The 27,354-nt window shown below is 45.1% G+C and overlaps 2 protein-coding genes across 4 annotated transcripts in view; one reads left to right on the top strand and one right to left on the bottom strand.

Annotated features, from left to right (window-relative positions):
- The window catches only part of Glmn (glomulin, FKBP associated protein), a 110,100-nt gene that overhangs the window by 17,689 nt on the left and 65,057 nt on the right, over positions 1-27,354 (top strand). The gene's annotated exons all lie outside the window — the stretch shown is intronic.
- Positions 270-27,354, bottom strand: part of Rpap2 (RNA polymerase II associated protein 2) — a 62,917-nt gene continuing 35,832 nt past the window's right edge. For 2 of the 3 annotated variants that reach the window (XM_050155590.1, XM_050155592.1), the window contains exons 12-13: positions 5,703-5,852; positions 270-482 (exon numbers count right to left, since the gene is read on the bottom strand). In XM_050155590.1, coding sequence (XP_050011547.1) covers positions 5,711-5,852 — 142 coding nt within the window. In that variant the 3' untranslated portion in view covers positions 270-482; positions 5,703-5,710. Of the gene's footprint in view, positions 483-5,702; positions 5,853-12,981; positions 17,799-27,354 lie in introns of those variants that run through there. The other variant, XM_050155591.1, reaches the window with a different exon arrangement.

Raw genomic sequence — 27,354 nt, 5'->3', positions numbered from 1 at the left:
TTTTTTTTTTTTTTTTTTTTTTTTTTTTGTTTTGTTTTGTTTTGGTTTTGGTTTTTCAAGACAGGGTTTCTCTGTGGTTTTGGAGCCTGTCCTGGAACTAGCTCTTGTAGACCAGGCTGGTCTCAAACTCACAGATATCCGCCTGCCTCTGCCTCCCAAGTGCTGGGATTAAAGCATGCACCACCACCGCCCAGCTTGTATGATAGAGTTTATAACCAGCTAAAATTAAATTTTTCTTGCTGTAATCAACCAGAAGAAAATAAAGGTAATTGCATTTTCTTGAATATTCATTCAAGTTTCAATTTATTTTTTCCTTTTCAAGTAAAGATCCTGTGTTTTGAAGTCTGGTAGTAAGAGCTTGCTTCTTCCTGCTGGGGTCACTGAGGAAGTTATGCACTTAGTCAGCGGTCACTCATGGCCCCTCAGTGGCTAAAATTCCAGTATGTTGAGTAGAATTCATCTTCTGTCTTCTTGAATTATATCTGGGAAACAAAAGAGTCTGAATAAAACACCTAGAATTGTATGTGGATGTAAAACTGCCTGTTAGAAGAGGGTACCAGATCCACTATACGTGGCTGTGAGCTACCACGTGGGTGCTGGGATTGACCTCAGGACCTCTGTAAGAGCAGCTGGTGCTCTTAACCTCTGAGGCATCTCTCCAGCCCCCATTTATTTATTTACTTATTTTATATCCTGGCTGCAGTTTCCTCTCTCTCTCCTCTCCTCCCAGTCCCTACCCCCATCCACTCCTCCATTTCTATTCAGTAAAGGGCAGGTCTCCCATGGATATCAACAAAGCATGGCATATCAAGTTGCAGTAAGAAGGCTGGGCAAGGCAACCCAGTATGAGGAATAGGGTCCCAAAAGCCAGTAAAAGGGTCAGAGACAGCGTCTGCTCCCACTGTTAGGGTCCCAGAAGAACACCAAGCTACAGGACCGTAACACGTGTGCAGAGGGCCTAGCTCAGTCCTATGCAGGCTCCCTGGTTGTTGGCTCAGTCTCTGCCCCTATAAGCCCTGTATTTTCTTATGATGTCCTTGAACCCTCTGGCTCCTACAATCCTTTCTCCCCCTCTTCTGCAGGATTCCCCAAACTCTGCCTGGTGTTTGCTGTGGGTCTGCATCTGTTCCCATCAGTTGTTGGACAAAGCCTCTCTGGTGACAGCTGGGCTGGGCACCAATCTGGTCACAGGAGATGCCAGTTCAGGCTGCGTATCCGCTATTGCTAGGAGTCTTTCTTGTAGATTCTTGGGAGATTCCCTTGCACCAGGTTTTTACCTGACCTCAAAATGTCCCCCCTTCCAGTAATCTCTTTCAGTACTCTTCAACTTGGTCATCGTTCATGTTCTCATCCCTGCCCACCCTCAATCCACTCACAAAATCTCTTCTATTTCCTCTTCCCAGGGAGATCTGGGCATCTCCCCATGAACCTAGATAAAGAAGCCAAAATTATATTATGTGGGAGGTACTTCTGTCTATGTGTTGCTTTTATTGATTAATAAAGAAACTGGCTTGGCCTATAGTAAGGTAGAAGGAAGGCGGGAGTCAGAGAGAAGCCATGGATCCTCTGCCTGAGATAGACAGAGGCAATGCTGGGAATATTACCCGGTAAGTCACTGCCACGTGGCGATACACATATTACTAGAGATGGATTAGTTTAGGATATGAATTAGCCAAAATTACCCTTAAACTATTGGCCAAACAGTATTACAAATAATACAGTTTCTGTGTGATTATTTTCTGGCTGGGTGCTGGGACCAACGATCAGCCCTTTCCCCCAAAGAGGTAAAAGTAAGAGCCAGTGGCTGGCTGTTTGCTTCTCTGACCTTCAGGCTAAACTCCAGTATCTGTCTCTGGGTTTTTATTGATTGTGCTACACATCATGTTAATTGACATCATATATCAGATGGACTTAGCAGATATCTACAGAATATTCTACCCAAGCATTCTACTCAGCAACCTACAAAAGCACATTTATAATAGACCACCCCCTGGGGTACCAAACAAATTCTAACAAATCTAGAAAGGTTGAAAGCACACCTTGTACCCTGACCATTGTGCAGTAAAACCTAAAATCAGACAAACTCATGGAGATTAAAGAGCTCATTAATAATGAATGGTTCCGAAGAAACCAAGAAAGAAAATTACTGTAGCTAAATGAAAATACAACAGGACCTTAGGACACACTGCAAGCAGTCCTGTGGGGAAAATGTATAGTTCTGAGTAAAAAAAAAAAAATTCTGAACACACATAAATGAGCTAATGATGCAACTCAAGAATTTGGAAAAACAAGAACAAACCAAACCTAAAATCCCATATATGGCAAGAAATAAAAGACATGATAAATAGTGAAGTTGAAACAAAGAAAACCATACATAGAGCAAGTCTATGAGCTGGTTCCTGCGTAGCTGACGCTGTAAGCTCCACAGATGCTGACTCAGCAGTGTCAGACACGACAACAGACACAGAAGAGACGCCTGTACTCCTGCCAGGTGTGGCTCGGGAGGCGGAAGCAGGTGGGTCTCTGAAGTCAAGGCCAGCCTGGTACACAAGAATTCCAGGACAGCCAGGGCTACACAACTCTGTCTCAAAAAACTAAAAACCCAAAATCCCGTACTCCCAAACCTTCATCTAGGAAGCTAGTATTACCCTAACACTAAAAAAACCTAGACCAGAAAGAAAATTGTAGGCCAATATCCTTGATGAACATCAATTCAAAAATAGATAACATTTAAAAAGATTATCCACAATGACCAAATTGGCTTTATCCAGGAGATGCAGAGATAGTTCAACATATACACATCGGTAAATGTAAATCACATTGGTCATCTCAGTAGATGCAGAAAAATTGTTTTTTTTTATAGTACTGAAAGTCCAGTTGCAGCAATAAGTCAGGATAAGAAAATTACAGGGATACAAGTAAGGAAGGAGGTCAAGCCATCCCCATAGCAGATGGTCCATTGGAAATGCTCCAGAGTCAATGTGCACAAAGTCACAGCTTTCCATATACCCCCAACAAAAACATGAAGATAATACATACCCTCCAATTCACAACAGTCTGAAAGGAAATATCCAGGAATAAACTTAATCAAAGAGATAAAAGACCTCTACAGTGAAAACTTGAAACTTTGGTAGAATTAACACTGTGAAAGTTACCATTCTACCAAACACTATTTATTGATTCAGTGCAATCCCAATCAAAGCCCCCATCTCATTCTTTACAGTAACAGGAAAAAAACTATCCTGAAATTCATATGGAACCATACAAGACCTGGATAAAACAATCATGATCATAAGAACAATACTGGATGGATGACCATTCCAGATTTAAAGATATATTTTAGAGCCCTGGTGATAATACGGTACAGGCACGAAACCCGTGTAGACCAGTGCAACAAATTGTGAGTACATGGGTCTCCAGCCACTTAGTAGTTGACAGAGATGCCAAAAAGACACTGGAAACAAAAGCATCTTCAACAGATGGTGCTGGGCAAACTGGACGTCCACACACATAACGATTAAAATTAGGCCCATATCTATCATCTCATACAAAAAGCAATTCCAAATGGATCAAAGACCTAAGCATGAAACCTGAAACTGCTGAGAAAACACAGGCAGCGCCCGAAACGCTTCAGGTGTGGAAAGCTCTTCCTGCCCAGGGCTCCGTCTACACGATTCAGGTGTGGAAATCCCTTCCTGCCCAGGGATTAAGGCCCAAACCTGACAAGTGAGACTTGATAAACTGAAAAGCTCTCATGGTGCGGGGAGGGGAGCCATCCTGTGCTGCTCAGCAGGGATGCCCACTGCGATCCACAACAACCACTCCCAGGCCAGGTCATTCCTAAGGGGCAATATCGCTTGGAGCCAGTCTGGAACTCACTGTAGACCAGGCTGGCCTTGAACTTATAGAGCACCTGCCAGTGCCTCCGGAGTGCTGGGATTAAAGGTGTGCGCCACCACCGCCCGGCTAATAGTGGCACTCTTATTTTAGAGGTAGCCAGCAGCTGTCTAATTAGATTTAAGGTCCATTCAGCAGGAGGGAAATCAAAATCATGCCTGGTACGTGAAACCCAGCCAACTACCCAGGGTTAGTGAGGTCACAAATCTTAAAAGGAGAACCTATTACTGCTATTTTTAAACCAACACAATCCTTAAACACATTCTAAATACTTCTACTCACAGATAAGTACAGCTTCTCATTCCTCACCAAAGAAACTTTTCTTAGCTGTAGACGGAGACTATCACAGAAAACCACAACTGCTCAAAATACAGTAAACAGCGGATCATGGGGTGCCCAGCCCCAACAGATAGACAATATCTGTTGTATACAACACAACTCCTGCACTAAGGTTAAGAGACATCTTGGAAGAGGGCATGAGAAGACTGTGAGAGCTGGAGAACCAGGAGGGAAATGAGAGAGAAGCTTTACCCATGACACCTCAACAATATGGCGGCCAGAACAAGAGACATGCCAACACAGAAGAGGAAATACTGCATGGGGTCATGGGGTCCCACCTCTAGACAAAGAACACAGGAGAGAGAGACAGAGACAGACAGAGAGGGAAAAATGAATTAGTTTTCCTTACCTCCAATAGCCAAAGCAGAGGTAAGGAAGACTTTCTTATCTAAAGCTTATTTCTACGCTGCTTGGCTTTTATACTAAAGAGAATCTTGAATTAAGAATATTTCCCAAGAGCCGGGCGATGGTGGCGCACGCCTTTAATCCCGAGCCTTTAAACTCGGGAGGCAGAGGCAGGTGGATCTCTGTGAGTTTGAGACCAGCCTGGTCTACAGAGCTAGTTCCAGGACAGGCTCCAAAGCCATAGAGAAACCCTGTCTCGAAAAACCAAAAAAAAAAAAAAAAAAAAAAAAAGAATATTTCCCAAGAATTTTGATTTTCATATTAAATGAGAAGGCAGAAAAAGGTGTAGTTAAGGGACATTCTGATGGTCAGCTTGCAGGAGGCAAAGACTATTTTATTTGTGTTTTAATAAATAAAGATCAGAGTGCAGAGCTAAGCCACTAGAGGCCAGAGAGTTTTGGCACAAACCTTTAATCCCAGGACTCAAGGCCCCCTGGGCTCCAGGAGAGCGAATCTGTCTAAAGAGAAACAGAGTTCACACTAATCCCAGCACCAGAGAGGAATCCGTGCAGTCTGGGTACAGTCTGAGGTCTGGAGGAGAGCACTGCAGTCTGCAGTCACGTGAGGACAGGATCGCCCCTTTGCCTGAGCCTTGGTAGAGGTAAGATCTCTCTAGTGGCTGCTTTGCTTTTCTGATCTTCGGCTTGAACCCCAATGTCTGTCTCTGGGTTTTTATAATCCATGCGACGGACTTGAGCTGTGTCTCTAGAAGCAGGTATAAAATTCAACAAAGCCAGGCATGCAAATTTACCTGCTTGTCTGCACTGAGGTAACTAAGATGCTGGCTAGAAAGAGGTCAGCTCTGCTCTCGGGGCAGCAGAATGGGAAGGCTCATGATGGACCACTGGTGCTTTATGGGAAGAAACTCAGCCATGGGGGGACAGCGGGATGACCTGGGGATGTCTTCACAGGAAGATTTCCCAGGACTGGGGGCAGCTGAGTCTTTAGCCAGCTGCAGTGAGCTTGAGCTCTGCGCTTGTTTTTTAAACTTGTGGTTGGGGCGTCGTTAGCGAGAGAACACTGGCCAAGCTCACACAGGTAACAAACAGAATCCAACTCACCATGCTTCTTAGCAGCTGGTTCTAAATACAGTAGTTAAATTTTCAAGATCTTCACATTTTAAATGCAGTTCTGTCAGCAGGGTGGTTATAAACTGTGTAAATACCACGTTTTTCGGAGAATGCTTCTGAATGCCAAGAATCGGCGTCAATCTGAAATCAATAATAGTAAATGTGCATGAGGAAATGAGAAGGACCGGAGGATGCATCTTCAGTTCCCATGGTTGGTCGCCTGCGAAGGAAAAGGTTTCTTCGAAATAACAAAATTTGTAGAGAAAGGTTTTTACTAAGTTGGAAGTCTCAGAAGACTAAAAGACCAACAAACATTGCTCAATAAGAAAAGATGTCTACTGTACCTATTAACACACCAGTAAGTCAACACAATTCTTTGGATAAAAGCAAAATGCACAAAATTTTCATTTGTAGAATGGAGGAGATGGGGGAGCTTTGGAAACAATCTATATAAAATATTTGGCTTATACCACCCCAAAAAAAAAGATAACAAAAAGCAAGATTACCTATTGGAATGAATCTCTTACATTTTAATTTTTAAAACATTAATATATACCATAAGGCATTTAATACCAAATCCATGTTTTTTTCTTCAAACTGCTTCTGACAAATCTCTGAAGCCTGGCTACGTGTAATCTTCTCAATGAAATGTAACCAATGAGCAACTTTTATTAGAAGACGGTTTCTTCTTGGTTTCTTCTTTAATGTGTCGTGGACTGAACGCAAAGCTTTGCACATGCAAGACAAGCTACATTCCAGACTAAGATTTTAATAAAGTAGGCAATCAGAAATTCAAGATCACTGAGCAGACTTCTGCTGGCCTTCAACCCCTCTCCCACAGAGAACCAACGTAATGGGTATATGGATATATTTAAGTGAAGGATCATGGGACTCGGAGGATCCAGATACCTGGAACAAGAAGATCACAGTGGGGCACATATAAGTTCCCTTGTACAGAAGTAAGGGTCAAAGTGTCCCAGCAAACCAGCCATGAGGATGCTGGCAGTCCTAGCTACTGGGAAGTTTACCATGTTTCTAGGCAACCCACTTGGATGAGTAACTTTTAAATTTAAAATTTTGTGTTATTCTTATTGTGTGTACATGCATATACATGGTATGTGTCTTTGGGAGCATGTTCCATGCATGTATGTGGAAGACAGTTCAGGCTATGCACTAGAAACACTGCAAAAAGAAATTTTGGAAACAAAAAAATCAAATTTTGGAAATGGAGATCTGAATAATGAAGAGCTCACTAAGTAAGAACAAAGCACACCCAACAGCAGCCAACCACCCCAAACCAGCTAAAGACCCCATAGCTGACCATACAAAAATGGAAACTGCACCTGGGTCTTTGATAAGATCCTCTTTAGAGAACACGCATTTGAAGGCAAAAAGCACAGGATGGTTTGACAAGTTATACAGTAATATATAAAGATGCTAACCCTAAAATTTTGACTTAAATGTATACCTTTATACATGAATCAAGAGAACCATGACTTGTGTTTCCACAGTAACTCACATCTGGAAGGCAAATGGACCAATATATTGAATTTACATGTGTTAACAATTCCTTCTCTTATCACCTTGAACATGTGTTATTAAATAACAGCAATACTCACACCTCCAGTCTGCCAGGTACAGTCCAAATTTCTCCAGTTATCTTTAGCAAGAGGCTGTCTGCTCTTTGGATGAATTGGTCAGGATTGGGTCTTAGCAAACTGATAAGGGTTAGAAGTGCCGAGAAGCTGTGGGTTCTCAGACTGGACTGGAGAACCTATGTGTGTGTGTGTGTGGGGGGGGGGTACCGTGCTGGGGCCGAGACAAGGTTCTATCCAGGGCCGTCTTTTGTAAACAAGGACTGAGGAACACAGAACCTATGTGCATATGGCTGACCAGGCTCTGGACTAGGCTGACGACTGGGAACTGTTGAGTTCCCAGTCAACAACCGTCTTCCTCAGTCTCCTGGCTGAGTGTGCTGCAGGTGACGGCATTTTCTTTTTCTCTAGAATTCTGCTTTGGGTTTTTGAGACCCTCTGATTCTTTACTCTCTCCTGTTGATTTTTCTTTTCTCAGCAGCTCATTAGTCATAAGCTCAAGTCTCATCCTGGTCCTTTTCTCTACCACACTGAGTCACATGGTTCTGCCCTAGAGTACACAAATGCATCATGTTCAAACCAGAACCTCTCATTTCTTCCACCACAACATTCTGGTGCCAGAAAACCCAGTCCTCTTTTTGAAGGGAGAGAGGGGCCAGGGCACTGACCTCAGGGCTCTGTGCACACTGACTACAGCCGTCCTGACTGCTGCCTTTGCAGTGCTGGGGACCGAACCCAGGGCATCATGCGTGCTAGACAGGCGCCCTAAGACTGAGCCGCACTCTCCTCACTCCTCAGCTGCCCTCAATTCTTACCCTCAACATCCTAGGTCCAACGAGACATCATCCTGTGGAGCCTGCAGTGTTCTTAGGTCAGCTCCACCCACTCCCCTCTCAGCGGCTCAGCTCACTTCAGGCAGGAGCCCCTGCCTGGGCTACTGCTGCATCCTTGTCAGCCACTTCCACACCGTGGACACAGCCCTCTCAGGTCTGAGCACACCACTCCCTTCAGCAGCAACTGAATGAGGATTCTAACTTCTTTGGACCATTTTTCAGTGTTTTACCACATGAATATATATATAACTTATGTGAATGAATGTGCTGTTAGCCATGAAGTTTGCTAAGTCACCGCCAGGGAAAAGCAAATGCCCCATTTTTCTCAGCCATCTTCTCATTCTCCACAGCCTTGTTCTCTTAATTTGGCAATTATTGCCGGGCGGTGGTAGCTCACGCCTTTAATCCCAGCACTTAGGAGGCAGAGGCAGGTGGATCTCTCTGAGTCTGAGGCCATCCTGGTCTACAGCGTGAATTCCAGGACACCCAGGGCTACAAAAAGAAACCTTGTCTTAAAAAAAGGCAATGACCATTTCAGAACTGAATTGCTGTCCCCACATTATCACCTCTCGATATCCTAGGAGAGAGAGGCCCAGGGACAAACTGGGACCCATGGGCTTGTTTCACCTTCCTACTTATTTTTGTAAATGAAGATTATTAGCCTATAGATTTACAGCAAATGGCTACTTTTGTGTTACGACAGCAAAGCTGAGTGGCTGGGACTACAGTAAAGACAAAAATATTTACCATTTGGCCCTGTACAAATATTGGTCAGTCTTTACTTTTCTCATGTAGCCCAGCTGGTCTGCAACTCATCATGTAGCTGAGGCGTCTTTGAACTCCTGATCTTTCTGCCTCCACCTCTGGACCGCTGGGATTACAAACATGAACCACTAAAGTCAGCCCCTGTGCTAATAAAACAAGTAACTCTATTATTAATACACTGCTTACAGCTCTACTGATTATGTTGCCAGCAACAAGGGAAATCCAGGCAAGCCATCTGGCTTTAGGTTGGTTGGAGTCTGGTCTGGGAAAGATGTCTTACAAGTCAAATTGATCTCATAAAACCTTCCTCTTGGAAGAGAATTTCCCTGGGCTCACTGCATTTCATCTGTGCTGACCAATCCTGCCTCTGTGCCAAGATGGTCTCATCTCGGGGGATTCTTCTCCCAGATCTCTGCACAGTGGGCTCGTTCCTGCGACTCCATTAGGTTTAAACACCTTCCTCCTTGCAATCAGTCCTCACCTTCATCCCACTTCTTTACTCTGCTTTATTCTTCTCCGTTGTCCTTCCTGCATCCCTGGGTAGTGTCGTATCTTCGGCGCCTGTCACACTGTTGCTGACCAGTAACTACAGCTGAAGGTGGCTTACCAGGTGACTGTTGCATTGCTGCAATGTTTTTCTCTTTATCACAACATTACCCTTTTTCTAGAGGAAAAGATGGAGGGAAATATTTTGATCCTTCCTTTTTGCTTGCATACAGTTGCATCTTCCTGCCAGAATATTCCAGAGCAACAGCCAGGGATTTTAAGGAGCTTTAAATGCATCAGGTGAACCAAGTACTACACAGGAACTTCCAGCTACTCCTGCACGTCCCCTCTCACGTCTGGTCCTCTTGGGATTAATTCTGTGATATGAGAGTTGTCAGGGTCAGAGCCTGGGCCCCGGCAGCCCTGCAGGTGTGGCTCTCATCCCATCTTCCACCGGCCACTTAAAGATTCATGAAATGGGGGAAAGGACATTTACTCAATGTAGTCACTGGGAAGAGGAACAAATAAACAAATCTAGTTACACTCTGGCCCCCTAAGTCCTGACATGAACACAAGGCAAGAAGTTTGCACAACTGGGCAATCCTGGTGTAACGCCATTACCCATATTCTGGGCTCCAGTATTTCCTGCAAGATGGTCTAGCAGAAGCTGTCAGAACTATGTGAGATCTCTTCCCAGGAGATCCTCTCTGGTTGGCACTAGGGTTAAGCCTTTTTACTTTTCCCAGCATAAAGTTCTTGGCAAATAAAGGGAGGGGGACAACTGTCTCTCGAATACCTTTGTTCCTGCCAGGACAGTTACATGGGAAGAATGGATTCTGCCAAGAGGAAGCAGTGCCAAGTGTCACTAGGCAGGATTAATCGGTAGCTTTTAACTTTTTCCTGTCCTAAAACCAGTCAACCAAGCAGCCAGCTGGCTCCAACAAGAATAGCTATGAACTGACTATGTTGCTCAGGCTAGACCCAAACTCCCAGGCTCAAGTTATTCTCTTGCCTCTACAACTGAGCTGGGACTTCGGGGCACAGATGACTACCATTGTGCTGGAATTCTAAGTCAGTCCCTCCCTCCCTCCCTCCCTCCCTCCCTCCCTCCCTCCCTCCCTCCCTCCCTCCCTCTTTTCAGAAAGGCTCTTTTGGGTGCTAGAGAGATGGCTCCATGGCTAAAAGCATGTGTTCTGCAGCGGGCCCAGGTTTGGTCCCTGGAGCCGGCATGGGGAATTCACAGACATTTGTCACTCTAGTTCCAGAGCTCTGATGTCCTCTTCTGACATTCGAGGGTACACAGATACTCTTGCTTTTGTGGGTTTGGGGGTTGAGCACAGGACTTCACTTACCCTAGACAAACACTCTACTATTATCTAGCCCTAGCATAGACCCTTTCACCCCTCGCCCCCTTCCTTTTTCAATACAGGATTTCACCATGTAGCCCTGGCTGCCCTGGAAGTCAGTCTGTAGACAGGCTGGCCTTGAACTCACAGAGCTCCGCCTGCCCCTGCCTCCTGGGTGCTGGGACCCTGTGTCACTACTTGTCATACCCCAAGCTCTTTCCTGTGCTCCCATCCAGTTTCTTACCTTAGAGAGACAGCGCCTCAGAACACAAACACTGTCGGAATCTATCACTGCAAAAGCCTAACAAACCCAAAGACTACACTATGAAATGAGGGCTCTCACTCCTAAGTTATCTCTGAAGTACACCTGCAGGATCTTGACTGACATAAACTTTGCTCTCAGCTCTGTTGCCCAGGCTGGTTTTGAAGCCTTCCTAGGGCGAGATTACAGGCATGCATTCTATCCTCAGGTACATTACCCTGTTCAACCTTTTTATTAAAAATAACCCACCGAACACTGAAAGGGACAAGTCTCTATTCTCCTTAAACTTTCAGTAGTGACTATCAAGGAAAACAACAACCGGATCACTTCTACTTAAAAATTAAGAAATAGCAACACACCAGAGTTGATATTTGACAATGTGTTTCTCTAGGAAACATCTTTAAAATCATTGGTAGACAATGTGGATGGTAGTGAATATTTTAAAAATTAATGCTTAAATCTGTCTAAGCATGAATGAAGGCAGAGGTCCGCTTTGCACATACTGTCCTAGAGAGGAACAGTCTGCAAAAGGAGGTAATAAAAACTTGTGACATAACATCACAAAGGAGAAGAAACTTCCCATGGGAACTGCAGGGATTCCAGTCTCAATTCTGAACACAGAGGCCCTGGCAGCTAGTTCTCCACAGTGACAACAAAGGCAAAGCCAAGTGTCAAACAGCATCTTATTGATAAGCCCTAGCCCAGTGCTCCACATCTGTCACATCAAAAGGAGAGCACACGCCAGGCTGGAACAGGGCTCTCCGCTTTTAGGACAGCATCTGGTGAACAGGGACTCTGAGGAGGAGGAAGGGCTTCCAGTCTGAGCATGACAACAGAGCCTTTTAATAAAACAAACTCAAGGACCGGAGCTCTGAAACTGCTGATTAGGCCTCAGAAGTTACCCACAGGTCCGGGGTTTGTATCCTGTCAGCAGAGAGAGCCATACACAGAGTTCAAATCTTGGTTTATCTGACAATTAGGACTAAATGACAGATTTAATGCTGTATAAGCCATCTGTAGGGAGATGAACTTGGAGTTTTCAGTGACTTTCCCCATTCTGGTCTCCTGCCTCTGTCGCTGTGCCGGGCTGAAGCACTGGGACCTGCACTCAAGAGCTCCGAGCATCCAGCATTCTGAATTAGCACGTCTTGGGTATCTATAGGCACCTGCATCATGGATTCCCCAGGCCCACACCCTCAGCACTGAGCTGTAGCAGGAGCACTCTCGGGGCGGGCTCCGAGGCAGGCTGTTCTAAATGGCACTGGACAGCACATCCCCCTCACACAGAGGAGAGCCGTGAGGAGGTCTGCGTGAGTAAATGTCACCAGAGAACACGGCGCTGTATGGTTTAGGGGTGGAGGAAGGGACAGGAAGCAAAAGCCACACAGTTTTATCTATCAGATTTGAGAAATTACTGAGTTCAAACAGAGTTCTGCTGCAGGGAGGGAGCCCACTCTGTGGCTCACCGTGCATAAAGGCCATGGATGCAGTGACTGTTAAAAGATAACACTGGCCTTTTTCAAGAAAAAACTCCAAACCCTCGCCCCTCTTATTCTCTGTAAGTCAGAGCCAGGAAGGAGAGGCACAGGGGAATTTCCTACCAAAGAGAAACACTGTCAGGGTTTACATACACTGCGTTTATCATGTTAGCAATGTAAAAGACAGCAGAGCCTGGAGCGGAGGCTCACAGCCATAATCCCAGCACTTCTGAGGACAACCACAAGTTCTAAGCTAGCCCGGGCTATAGAATGGGGCCCTATTTTAAAGTACCAAATAACAAACATATTACCTGACGTCTATGGGATTAGAGTCAAACAAGAGCAAAACCTACTTGGGACAGATGAGACAATTCTGTTTTTCATAGGTTTATATAAATTTTAAGATGAGATAGGGTCTCACTATGAAGCCCAGTCTCTTGCTTCAGTCTCTTGTGTGCTGGGGTTGCAGGCATGCACCATCGCACTTGGCTGAAGCACTTCATTAAGAATGGTGCAGGTGAAAATCTAACAGACGTTTAACTAGTATCTTATGAGGTTATACCACCTAATTTTCTCAGTGGGATTCAGTATCAATCTTACATGTATTTAATTCTTTATGCATTGGTGTAAGGGTGTCAGATTCCCTGGAACTGAGTCACAGATAGTTGTGAGCTGCCATGTGGGTGCTGGGACTTGAACCTGGGTCCTCTGGAAGGGCAGCCAGTGCTCTTAACTGCTGAGCCATCTCTCCAGCCCCAGTACCAGGCTATCTTGCTGTTCTATATACTGAGCTAGGATTTACCCTTCTTTCCAGAAGAACTAAATGACAAGAGGACTAAACCAGAATGTCTCTGTCTTTACTGCCCTACACTCACACTCAGAAAATGAAACACTGGCAACCCGTGCCTGCAACACAAAAGCTCACGATGCTGTCAGAAAGTTGAGATGTATGTCACACATACCCTAGATATTATGTGAAATGTCTTTTTCAGAAATGAGAAAAAGGGTTTATCTTTTCAAAAGGATTTCTGCCTGTGTATTTAAGGGCTCTTCAGGATGCAAATAATTAGAATTTCAAATTTCCTATTTAAAATGAACTTTCTTTACCCCATGGTTTCTTGGACAGAAGGCAAAAAGTCCAACTCTAAGAGGCAGCTACGAACATTCGTCTAGCCTATGGATCTGATTTCTTACCCACAATAAAACAATAATCAGTTGAGCTAAACGTTCAGAGAGTCAGCATGCTGCAGAGCCTCCTCTTACTCTAAGACAGCACAGGCTAGGCCATGTGCTGCGGGACCACTTTACACTTTTCTTCCGTTTTGTTGACCTGACAGGAAAGCAGATGCCCAGAGATGGGAGCTGAGTCTCACATTCAGACACCCCAGCCCTTGAGCCTGTGTGGCCCCCTTGTGGGGGGATCCAAACACAAGTCAGTGATTTACAACTTTCTACAAAGATTTTCTTATGAGACAACTTGTTGGTCTTTCTGTGAGGTTGCAGCAGGTGTTAACTCCAAGATGAGGCAAGCGACTCTATGAAGGTCACGTAAGTCAGTAACAGACGTGCAAACAGCCCCAGGAGCACCCCACAGTCTGCACTCCTAACCGCGAGACCACAGCAGCTCACACATCTGATTCATTTTAAGAACTGAGCAGGTCTCATGATTTTCAGAGACCACTGTGTGTGCTCTTCAAGTACAGCATGAGGGAGGTCTGCCATTACAGAGAAAACAGGCCAACGCAAGTGGGCAAGCCTGCCGCGAGCCTTTCTACTCAGCACTCCGATAAACCCTGAGTTTGGTTCTCGGTTCTCTATGTACAATTAGCCCCTTAGGAAGCGAAAAACAAAACTTCTGTTTAGGTCTTACAAAGACCAGTGAATCAAAACCTGTGAATCAGTCATTAGTAAATACATTTTTTAAAGTTCCTGATGTGATTCTAATGGACAGCCAAGGATGGAGAAACAACAATTCAGAGTTCCTCTAGTTTATAAAATTGGATCTTGTGGTGTTGCCCGGGCTGGTCTTGAACTCCCAGGCTCGTGTAGTTCTCTGGTCTTGGCCTGAGTAGCTGGAATGGTAGGCACATACGTTGAGATCTTACATTTCTGAACTGAATAAAAAGGGTTAAATCAGTCACGCTGAAGCTGCGGGCTAAGTGTCCCCACATTCTAGGTATCCACTACTGCTGAGAGAAACTGACTAGCAAAGACAATCTTCTGGCAGGTCTTTTCACAGGTGACGGCAGTGACGCAGACACAGCTTTCACTGACAGGTTCCATCATAAGCCACAGTCCTGCCAGAGGCTTGCAAGGAGAGACATATTGACAGCCCCAGGAGAGAAATGTTAGACACGAGGCAACCTCACGTGGGGAGCTGGGATCTCACTACTTTTAAAAAATTAATTTGTTCTTAGAAAATTTTGTGCATATACACAGTGCACGCTGCTCCCCCATCCTTCCCACAGCCCCTGTTATGTTCATGGAGGTTATCTGTTTAGGAAGGCAGTCTAGACTGGTGCGCTTCAGTAACAGCGGGCATGGAGAAAACACACAGAGAAAACATAGCTGGGCGTGGGAGTGCACACCTTTCAATCCCAGCAGAGGCAAGTGGCTATCTGTGAGTCTGAGGCCAGCTTGGTCTGTACAGCAAGTTCCATATCAACCAGGGTTGCACAGTGACACACTGACTCAAACCAAAACTGAAAGGCAGAGTAATCAACTATGGGAAGTAAAGGGCAAGTGTATTAGTCAGGGTTATCGGGAGGAACAGAACTTATAGAATCTATCTATCTATCTATCTATCTATCTATCTATCTATCTATCTATCTATCTATCTATCTATCTATCTATCGGATTTATTGGAATGGCTTACAGGTGTAGTGATATTTCATTTGTATTTTAAAAAATAAAGCTTGCCTGAAGATCAGAGAGTAAAACAGCCACATTGGTAAGCCATACAGACCAGGCAGTGGTTGCACACACCTTTAATCCCAGTAGCCACACTAGTTAGCCATAGAGGCTGGGTGGTGGTGGTGAGCGCCTTTAATCCCAACACTAGAGAGGAATATAAAATGGGAGGAGACAGCTCTCAGACACAGTCTCATTCTGAGATTCCTGGAGGCAGGATCACCATTTCAGTCTGAGGTAGAGGTGAGAGCCAGTGGCTAGCTGCTTTGCTTTTCTGAGCCTCAGGTTGAACCCCCATATCTGTCTCTGGGTTTTTATTATTTGTGCCACGTACAGGCTAGTCCGGCTAGTCCAACAATGGCTGTCTACCAAAAGAAGGCCCAAGAACCCAGTAATTTTTCAGTCCATGAGGCTGGATGTCCCATCTGGTCTCCATATACTGGAAATCCAGGGAAGCAGGCTCTGATGCCAGTGAATAGATGGAGTTGCTGGAGAGAGTGAGGGCAAGCAGGCAAAAATGTAAGAACTTCCTTCTTCCATGTCTTTACATAGGCTGCTAGCAGAAGGTGTGGCCCAGATTAATGCTGGATCTTTCCACCTCCTAAAATCCAGATTAAAGGTGTATCTTCCCAGCTGGGAGGTGGTGGCACATGCCTTTGATCCCAGAACTGGGGAGGCAAAGGCAGGCAGATCTCTTGAGTTTAAGGACAGCCTGTTATACAGAGTGAGTTTCAGGATAGCCAAGGCTATACAAAGAAACCCTGTCTTGAAAAACAACAACAACAAACAATCAGGATGGGTCTTCATACTTCAAATGATTTAACTAAGAAAAATCCTTTACAGTGTACCCAGTCACTTGGGTTGGGTTTTAGTTCATTCCAGACGTAGTCAAATTGTTGGCCAAGAATAGCTAACATAGTAAGAGAAAAGAACACTCACCTCCCAGGCTTTTTAGGTAAGGTCTCACTGTCGGCAGGCAGACTTTGCACTCTTCTGCCTCAGCCTCTCCTCTCTAGTTCTAGGGTTAAGCCTAGACCACTGTGCTTGGGCTAACAAAGTCAGTTTTCAGTGCTGGGTAATCAGGAAGACACCAAAGGAACAGGACTCATCGGAAAGGGAAGATGCGCTGGATCTCAATTTCGAGTCTGAAGTGCCCAAGAGATGAAGAGCGGCACACAGTCCAGGGAGAGGACACTGACACACATGGCCGAGAAGTCCAGCTTTGCCCCTGAAGTAACTCCACCCCAAACATTTGCTGTAGCTTCTTTGTGTGTGCACTCACGTGTGTGAGCGTGCATGGACAATGTGTGCGTGTGAACTCAGTGCCTCATGAAGTGTCTCAGGGCAACCCCAGGAGCTGGTCCTCACTTCCCATCTTGCTTTGAGACAGTGTTTCTTTGTTCTCTCACTGAGTATGCTGGCCTGTGAGTTCCCAGGAATTCTGTCTCTACCCCCAATATTGGTATTACAGACACATTTTAAATCCAGCTTTTTATGTGGGTGCTAGAGATTCAAACTCAGGTCCTAATGCTTGCGCAGAAATGCTTTTACCCAACGGAGTCATCTCTCCAGCTCCTTGGTCTCTTTCTGGATTCAATCTGTTGATACTACATTCCTAATCTTTGTCCCCTTATCTTAGCTATCCTACCCAGCAGAACTGCAATCCAAGATCAATGCTTTCTCCCCCACACCACAGGGTGACTGTAAACTCCTAGGGTAGGGTCTAGGAGTGAGGGTTGGGAGAGAGGAACTCCGGCTGATAGCACTACAAATCCATGATCTTTGGTCTCATCAGGATAGTATACGTTAATCTTCTGTTGTTCGTGGTCAGCTCCTTTTCTGGACCGTGAGGACCATTGTTAACTACATGTCATCCAGACTCCACCTCAACAGCCACAGAGTGCCTGCCCCCTCTCACCCCACCACACTGAAAACAGATGTCCTTTTGAAAATCTCTCTCTTCTGTGTATAGACCTGTGTGTCACTGGTTCCTCCCTGCCTAGAGCAGTTGGTGCTGCTCTCCACTGGTTCCTCCCTGCCTAGAGCAGCCGGTGCTGCCCTTCACTGGTTCCTACCTGCCTAGAGCAGCTGGTCCTGCTCTCCACTCAAGCTGCCCTCTCTGCTAATGGCCATGATCCATTTCTTTGTATCTTTGAGACGATCGTCCACCATGTATATCGGCTCTCAGCTTAAATGACTAACTTTTAATGGTTCCTTCCCCAACACCCTTAATTAAGTTAACAAAATTAATCTTAGTCTTCCTAAAACTGTTACTATTAAGTCTCTCCTACTCTGCCTTTTAGTATGAATGTATTTATTGTGTGTGTGTGTGTGCGCACATGTGTGTGTATACGTGTGTGCATTTCCTGTTCCTCCCTTTGGCTCTTATATGCTCTAGAATTCTGTGGACATCTATAAAGAAAAACAGAATGGGATATTTGTTATAAATATATAGATAAAATATAAGGTGTTAAGTCTCCACAATACACAAAATGAATAGATTTTAAAGTTAACAAAGGAAAACTTTGGCAAGCACTCTACATTTAGGAATAATCTTTCTTTTTATAGCTTCATTTAAATTTGTAAGACTACTGAATAAAATGGATTTCACAAAGCTAGCTAAAGGAAGCTTCTGTGCTAAAATGAACATTCTACCAGGACCTATTAATATTTGATAACCCCCTTCATGCCAGTCATCCCGCACCTGCCTTCCACGCGCTGTGACTGTAGGCGTGTGCTGCCACAGCTGGGCTGGACAAGTGTTTGAGTATTTTACCTGTTGGTATCTGCCACTGAATGTAAAGAATTTATTAAGGCTGGCTGTGGTGGGGCGTACCTACAACCCCAACAATTGGGAGACCCAGGCAGTGGACTCTAAGACTAAGGCCAGCCCGGGCTGTATAAAAACAAACAGTTCTCTAGAATCATGAGAACAAACAAACAAAGACCAGGCTGGAGAGACCGTGGCTCAGTGTCAGAAAGGAGCTTGCTGCTGGGCCTGATGACCTGAGCCAGTCCCTGGAACCCATGTGTAAGAGAGAACAGACTCCCAAGCTGCCTGAGCACTGCAGGTTTCTACAACAGCTTTAGCTGCTCAGCAATTTATGGCATGGTTCATAAAAAACAAACAAAACCTCTAGATGTATGGGGATGTGTCTTTAGTTTTTAAATTATAATTTACTGGTGCATTTAGTGTTGGGGTATGGGGCATATTTGTGCCACGCCTGTGGAGGTCCCACAGCCTGCAGGAGTTCTATCTGTTCATTTGGTTTTTCAAGGACCATTCCCTGAGTTAGTCAGTGCGAGACACCAGGAGATGAGACAGTAGCAACCCACATAGCAACTCCACAGACTGGCGTTTTTCTAAGAACACAATTTCAAACTCACAGCACTGACTGTAGACATTTTTCCTGATTCAGCACTATCTACACATTGTCCAAACACAATATTTAAGTGGAGACACTCCTATTGTTACAGAGACTTATGTTTATATATATATATATATATACATTTTGGGGGGAGGGGTGAACTACATGCTTATGTCCTAAAGATTGATTTATAGGCCATGGAAAACAGAAGAACATGGAAGGTAAAAGTCATAAGTGTGAGAGAAAAGTCACTAGGTGTAAATACAAACAGCTGCACAGGCCCAGCCTCAGAGTGCTGCCTTAATTCTCCTTATGGCAAATCACTGGTCTGGAGCAGAAGAACAAATCAGAACCTCTAAAGAAGTAAGTGTAAAACAGTGTGTGGAAGCAGAAGTACAGTTTATCATATTTTTAATTGAATGGGTGTGTGTGAGTATGTATGTGTGAGTGTAAGAGTGTGCGTGTGAGTGCGCGTGTGAGTGTGTGAGTGTGTGATGTGTACTACTACACCCAAACCCAGCACTGTGTATCCAAGACCAACACCAGACTCCACCAATCCTAGTTCTTCATTTCTGAAATGAATGGATGAGTAAACCTTTACCAAGTAACAGTGAATTCAAGTCAGAGAGAGACGTGTGAGGGGGAGCTGGGAAGGAGGCCGGCTAAGGGATGAAGGGGAAAACAGAAGGGCAGGTGAGACAAGTTCCACCTCAGCTAAAACCTGAATTCAGCTGACTCCCACATTCCAGTGAAGAAAATCCCACCCAACAAGACGGAGTCATCTGTGCAAAGCTCACCCCAGGGCTTCAAGGGTCTTGTTCAAGTTTTGTCTCTAGAAATAAGGCTCACTAAAAGCTAATCATGTAAATTAAAATACTACGAATTCTATCGTAGGTAAGCTGGATGTGGTGGTGCCCTCATGTAATCCTAGTACCTGGGAGGCTGAGGCAGGAGGACCGCTGTCAGTAGTGGTCAGCAAGGAAGCCTGCGCCACAAGGAGGTTATCTCAAAAACCAAAATGCACACAAAAACTGACCTTAGGTAAAAAGATAGTCACCAAATGTTAGAAACTAGTAGGTATGTAAGACGGGAGACCAGAGACGGCAGATAAGAAAGCGCACCATACAGGGGCATGCCTTCATGGGCTTTCCACTTCAGAGCCATTATCTGGGAAATGGAGATAAAAGCTTTGATTATAGAAGACCACGGCAGCCAAATAAAATAAAATGTTTTTCTTCTAACAGATGGCTCCTGCCCTGATGATGTTTGCACTTAAGGGTTTAGGATTACCTATTAATAAGGAAGCAGGGATGCTTTCCACTGATATTTCTAATTCAAAAGAAACAGGTCCTTTGTAAATCACTGTGGAGTGATATAGTGTACGTGTGTTTGTTTAAGGGGCTGGGGTGGAGTAACTTCAAAACTTTATATCTAAATCCTGTTTGTAGTAGGTCTATATAGCAGCTGCAGGTGAGCCCTGGACAGCTTTCTTCACAATGCCTACTCCCGGGCAAATGCTCTCCTTTCCGAGGCCTTGCGAGTCGGTGAGATCAAGCAGGGGATCCACACAGTGATTACCACACTCTTCGTTCTAGGGGCGAGCACCAAGGCTGGGGTAACACTACCAGCATCCTCGGGAGCTTGGTCAGATATGCAGACGACATTAGGAAAACAGGGACTGGCTGCTGAAGCTGAGGCTGTGATCGGTCGGGACCAACAGCCTTAACCACTGCCTCCCTTGGAGCTGTGGGTGCATGGGATGGGAATCTGGAGAACCTGTCTTTTTAGTTTGTTTTACTGAGGAACCTTTTTTTTTTTTCTTTTTTTTTTTTTTTTTTTTTTTTTTTTTTTTTGTGGTGCCACGGAGAGAACACAAAAGCCTCAAACACAGGCAATTTTTATCACGGATTAAGGCATCTGGTTTGGGGATGCACAGCAAATTATGGATGAACAAAAGACTAAGTTATAAAATTGCTAGAGATATAGAAAATTCTAAGAAAAAACTCTTTGTAGAAAGTAGGTTTTGATCAGGAGTTTAAAAAAGTGCTGTTTTCTTTTGGACAGTACCTGAATTTTGGGGTTAAGGAAAGAGCTGAGTGGGTAGAATTCCCATGCTCAAGCCTGATGTCTGAGTCAGGTCCTCAGAGCCCACAGTAGGAAACGGGTGCAGAAGTGCCCATCTGTAATCCTGGCACTCCTACAGGCGGATAGCTGGTGCCAGGCCTGCAGGTCGGGCCGTCTAGACACGGTGGAGGGTGAAGTGACTCCCCGTTGTCCTGCCTTCCTGCCCCTGTGACAGGAGCATGCCCCAGATGCTGGCTAAGAGGAGGCTCTGCAGTTAACAACAGAAGTGCCACAAATCGGTTCTGATGAGTTATAAAATGTTTTTTAAAAAGGACAAAAGTTGGTAGGTAGGGAAAAGGGACATGGGAAGAGCTGGGGGAGGGGAATGAATATAATAAATATGGCACAAAACTACACACACACACATACACCACACACACACACCACACACACACACACACACACCACACCACACCCATACACAGAGTGGTGATTTGAAAGAGAATGTTGTTCAAAGAGTTAGATGTTTGAATAACTGGTTCCAAGTTGGTGGTATGTGGGTTTGTTTAGGGAGAATGACCTTCTTGGAGGAAGTATGTTACTGGGGACAGACTTGGAGGTTTCAGAGTTACACACACACCTTTCCCAGTTCACTCTCTGCTTCCCCTCAAGAGTCTGCTGCCTGCTACCACGATGGACTCTACCCCTCTGGAACTGGAAGTCCAAATAAACCCTTCCTTTTATATGTTGTCCTGGTCATAGTGCCTCATCATGGCAACAGAAAAGCTGGCTCACCCTCCCCCAACTCTTTCCAGACCCACCTCCCCACCTTCCAACTTTGTCTCTCTTTTAAAAACTATTTTTTAAAACTGATCAAAACCAATTTGTGGCACTTATATTTTTAAAAGAAGTACCTTCCTCTTAGCCAGCAGAGTTAGGGTTAGTGTGTGTGTTTGTGTGTGGTGGCTCCTACTGGTAACCCAGTACTTTGGGAAAAGGAGGAAAGACGGTTGCTGCTGTAAGTTCAAAGCCAGCCTAGGGGGACACAGATGGCTCAGGTTAGCCTGAGCTAGTATTTATTAAGCCCCATCTCATAAACCTCCCTCTCTCTCTCTCTGTGTGTGTGCGTGTGTGTGTGTCTGTGTATATGTACCTGCATAACTACCTAAAAATATGCATTACTTGTACAAACTCTCAGCAATTAGTATGGAAGATATAGAAAGGAGGAACGGGGTCAAAACGAGACAAAAATCCAGCAAGGCAAACAGGAAACCTTACAGCTCTGTGTCCAGCATCTGGGGCATTGATAGGGTGCTGTGAGCTCCAACAGGCCTGGCCTGTATCCCCCCCAGCCCATGCCTCGTTGGGTGTGGCCTGCAACAGCTGCCCAGTTTTCTTGGTCAGATCCCGCTACAGGGGAGCAGGGTTGCTGAGGATGAACTCTGAACAAAATCAGTTTCAAGTCCTACCTCCTGTGTCTTGGGAACACACTTATTTATTTATTTATTTAGGCTTTTCAGAATAGAGTTTCTCTGTAGCTTTGGAGCCTGTTCTGGAACTAGCTCTTGTAGACCAGGCTGGTCTCGAACTCGCAGAGATCCGCCTGCCTCTGCCTCTTGAGTGCTGGGATTAAAGGTGTGTGCCACCATTGTCTGGCCTCACACTAATTTTGCAAGTGAAAAGCCATGCTGAGTGGGGGGGGGGGCACCACCCCTCTTAAAAGTCTTGAGCACCAAATGAAAGGGCAGCTACAGATTAGACCAAAGGCAGAGTGGAGGGAGCTATTAGAAAAAGGCTATTTTCTCCTGGTAAAGTAAACCATTTTTATAGATTCATTTCTTTCTTTAATTCTTTTTAAATTTGCTCTCATACTAATTTTTGCTTAAAACAATGACATCTGAATTCTACCTCTGGCCCTAGGCAGAGACATGACACCTAAATTACCCAAAAAAGCCCAAGGTTACAACTTAAGGTAGATTTCTGGTAAAGAACAGAGCTATGATTTAATTCAAGCAGACTTGTCAATCACCTACACAGGAAAAGGCCCCACATAGGTTACTGCCTGCTCTTGCCCCCCCCCCCAGGTGTCTCCTGTTATCCTCAATAAACACTGTTTTTACATTAGGGTGCGTCCTAGGTTCATCCTCACAGCTCCAGGTACAGAGTCTGGGCAGGCTACACCTTGCTGGGTTTCCTAGTCTTCCTCCAAATGCTTGCATCCTGAATGCTGCAGCACCAGTGGGAACAGCTACTGTGAGCTCAGGCTGTGGCCAGGTCCCTCTGAGCACAGGAGGTGGCAGCCGCGGTGCAGCATGGCTGAACTTGGGAAAACAATTCCCGAGGTACAGTTATGGCACCTGCTGGCTCTCTCTTGAGAAATTTGTACCCTAGACCTGCCAATGGATGGGGTTCGCTCATTCCCAAGATGCCCCAAAGGCATCCTTTCTCTCTGTCTTGACTGGGTACCTGGTTCTTGCCAATGGACTTAATCTCTTTAAAAACTTCAATCTCCCTCCTTCTCAAACTAAACTGTGTTTTGAAATCCTTCTGTTCCAAAGTTTCTTGCTCCTGATTCTCACTGTTAAACTTGGCTAAAAGTCACCAATAACTACCCACACCTTGAATGTCATGCGTCTTAATAAAACTTCCTCATGACCTTAGACCATCATTTTTCAGGTCAGCCCCAGGGTACTGACTCAGTGCAGATACAGACAGACCCTTTGCAAGGACATAATATGCCTGGCCTCTACTGTCCACACTCCTGTGCATCCTGCCCCTCTGAAGGAAACCATGCTTGCTTATTAAGCGTTGTTTCACCGTTCTAGCAGCTCCTCCACGCTGCCTCTGCAAACCAGCTCAAATAGCACAAGAGCCACTCGGCAGGTAGGCAACAGCCCACTTCTCCGGGGCCAGTGTTCTGTGTTATTTTCTCCTATGCAGCTGCTACAAAAATGCCTGACAGGACAATTAAATGGAGGAATTACTTTTTTCCTCACAGTTTTAGAGAGTTGACTCCATTATGACAGAACAATAGAGTTCTGGTGGCTGGGAAGCAGGAGACAGAGAGGCTAGGGACAAGACAACCCTGAGTCTATCCACCCTTACTGACCTACAGTCAGTTAGCTACTCCTGAGGCTTCCTTCACCTCCTCAGTGTCTTCTGCTGGGGACAAGCATATGCCATACAGGGCTGCGGGCACTGCACATGATGTTGACTGGGTGATGGGTGAGAACTCGGAAGATCAGCTCTGAAATGCCTGCACACTGCACACTGCCAGTGACAGCGTGGACCCGTGCAGCTGCCGCAGAAAACAGTCGGGCAGTTTCTCAGAAGGTTAAACATAATCAGTGTATCCAACCAACGAACTGAGAACATGTCCACAGGAGAGCACGCTGGTGCTCGTGAATGTTTATGGCATCACTGTACAAAGGAGCCCCGGAGCAGAAACAAGAGTGATGACTATCCCAGACAACCGAGCAAAGGCACGCAGTACATGCACAGCAAGGGCGCAGCAGAGGCGCAGCAAAGGCGTGCAGTACACCCGTAGCAAAAGGTGTGCAGTATATGCACAGTAAAGACGCAGTAAAGGTGTGCAGTACATCTGCAGCAAAGGTGCAGCAAAGGCGTGCAGTACATCCTCAGCAAAGGTGTGCAGTATATGCACAGTAAAGATGCAGTAAAGGCACGCAGTACATCTGCAGCAAAGGTGCAGCAAAGGCGTGCAGTACATCTGCAGCCCAGCACGTTATTTGGCCACACACAAGGTGCCATTATATGCTACTACATGGACGTTAAGTGAAAGAAGCCAGACACAACCGTGTCTTATATGACTTCACTGATTTGAAATATTCACAACAGGCAAATAGATAAGTGGCTATTTGATAGGAAGAGATAAGAGGGTGTCGGCAGGAGAAGTCAAGGCTGAAGTCATGTGACATTTCTGTCTGGGGTGACAAAACTGTTCTCTTATTAGACAGTACTGACCATGGCCTAATATAGCAAATACACTAACATGTAGAACTATATAAACATTAAAATGAGAATTTCATGTGTGCATTTTATCTCAAGAAAGTCAAGTATGAAATTCCATAATTATAAAATATAGAAAAATATTTCCAGTAGTCTTTAACTATGGTCTCAGATACCAAGGCTGACCTGGAATGGTGAGGGAGGTCGGGACTGAGGAACAAGAACCGACACATGGCTAATGAACCAGCTGTTTTTCAAGGTGCACACAGATCTTATGAGGAAACTGAGTGGCGGGCAAGCTCTAATAGACAGTTGGGTGAGGGGAAAAGCTTCAGTCACATCTCTCCACTCGCACCCAGCAGCCCCGGGAAGTGGCTCTCCAGAGTACCCGTCTGTGAGGACTCCCTAAAGTGACTGTGTCCTGGGTTTTCCTTTAGAGATCATGGTCAAGCTGAGCTTGTTTAAAATACCATTTTCCAGGGCTTACATGCTACTCCCCGAACGATGGGAATACTCAAAGCTTTTAGAGGGATAAACTACCGAATGGTCTCTGACTACAAACAGGCCACAGTTCACTGGAAACAGCCAGTTCGGATAAATAAAATGAAAGCAGACACTTCTGGAGATGGCTTTGAAAGCTTTCCATTAGAGAAACCGGGGCACCAGAGCAGGAGCAGCCTGTGTCTCTCTATCTGAGAGGGTGAGCAGTCACCTCCTCCCTGAACAGCCCAAGTCTCAAGGAACCTGGCACACTTTCCTTGAGGAAACTCAATCCCCGCTCCCAATACAGGCACTTGGCCCAGTGAATTTGTTCTGGACGCCTTTCCTTTGGCTGCCAGTTTTGGTCGGGACCTTCTCCTAGATCTCTCACCAGCACTGGCTCGGTCCTATTTTGCCTTACAAACTAGAATTTAATAACAGTGGTCCAATCCAAGAAAACCAAAGGCAAAGGAACAGCACAGGAGTGGTGGGCGGCGGATGATGTCACCTGGGTTGTCTAAGACACTAGTACCGTGAGTATGAGGAAGATGATTGTCAGCCTCTGCTCTGAGTGAGACGGGTCAAGAAGAAAGGTAAAGAAGTGTAGGAAGTTCCATGCTAGAAGATGCACTTTGATGCAAACTGTTTCCTAATTTGATTGACAAAACTATATAAATACATTAACAGGTTTTATCTAACAGAATATATAGGTTCTAAAATGCAAAAAAGCTAATTTATACACATTTTTGTTTAAAGACATACATCAAAGACTGGTATCTTACCCAGGCTTATTTATTTGGGAAAATCCAAGCCGTATTATTTCAATATGCAGACTTTCCCAGAACAGAATCTAATGTGAGAATAAAGTTTGGTTACGTTTAACTGGACAAAATTATTACCAAGGGTTCAGATAATAAATATCAGCAATTACTCAGTTATTTTACTACATTTCAATCAGTTCTTATTAAAATAGGTCAATCAACTATCAGCATTTGAGATTTTGAAAATCTTTAACACATATTAAATAAAAATGCAAAGACATTTAAGTTTTATTCCTAATATGCTTAGTAATATTTATTCCAAAAGTGATGAAAAGACAGAGCTGTAAATAAAGGACCCCCGGCTAAGCACAGGTTCTGTAGGATTAAATGTGAAAGTCAAGGGGGCTTCTGAAAAAAGAAGTAAGAAAGAAACATCTACTGAGATGGAAGTCTTGGAGCTAGTGATGAGGACAGAGAGGCGCCGGCCCCCGATGCTGCAGAGAGCAGGCGGAGTGGCTAGGAACTGTCAAGGAGACCTTGGCAAAAACAAAACTACCAGGTACCTTGTGACATGGGATCTACAGTGGCCAATGACTTTGAAAGAAGCCAGAGGACTTGCTCTAGAAACGGTCAAGCTGTCCACACACCGAAGGACTTGCTCTAGAAACGGTCAAGCTGTCCACACACCGAAGGACTTGCTCTAGAAACGGTCAAGCTGTCCACACACCGAAGGATTTGCTCTAGAAATGGTCAAGCTGTCCACACACCAAAAGAACCAATGGTTGGGGGAGGCTGGGTCAAGCTGCAGAGATCAGGGCGTGAGAAAGTTGACAGAGGACAAAGTATGCTTCTAGCTACCATTTTAAGACTGCATATGGGAAACTTAACACACAAAAAGTGTACAAATGAATCCACTGAAGTTACTTTTCCGAAGGGTTGTTATACCTAAGCCCAGAGGTCAAAATGGTGCAAAAAAGAACAAGCTAATGTTGTCAATATTTTTTTGTCACATGGTGCCTATATTAAAAACAAACATAGGTTTCCTTAAAAAAATTTAGGTTTTACATTTTTGTGTGTGTATATTTAAGGTGTATGGTCTTGTTTGGAGGCATGTACATGTTCATGCTGGTGAGCACGTGCATACATGTGTGCAGAAGTCAGAGCTTGATTTTAGCTCGGGGTCTGCTCGTCCCCCCCCACACACGTGCAGTGAGCGCGGGGTCTGCTCGTCCCCCCCCCACACGTGCAGTGAGCGCGGGGTCTGCTCGTCCCCCCCACACACACACACGTGCAGTGAGCGCGGGGTCTGCTCGTCCCCCCCCCCCC

Source organism: Alexandromys fortis, unplaced genomic scaffold, assembly GCF_014885135.2.
Source record: "Alexandromys fortis isolate MF-2015 unplaced genomic scaffold, M_Fortis_MF-2015_v1.1 scaffold_87, whole genome shotgun sequence".
Lineage (NCBI taxonomy): Eukaryota > Metazoa > Chordata > Mammalia > Rodentia > Cricetidae > Alexandromys > Alexandromys fortis.
The sequence above is the reverse complement of the archived record's forward strand: the minus strand, read 5'-3'. Positions and strand labels throughout refer to the sequence as shown.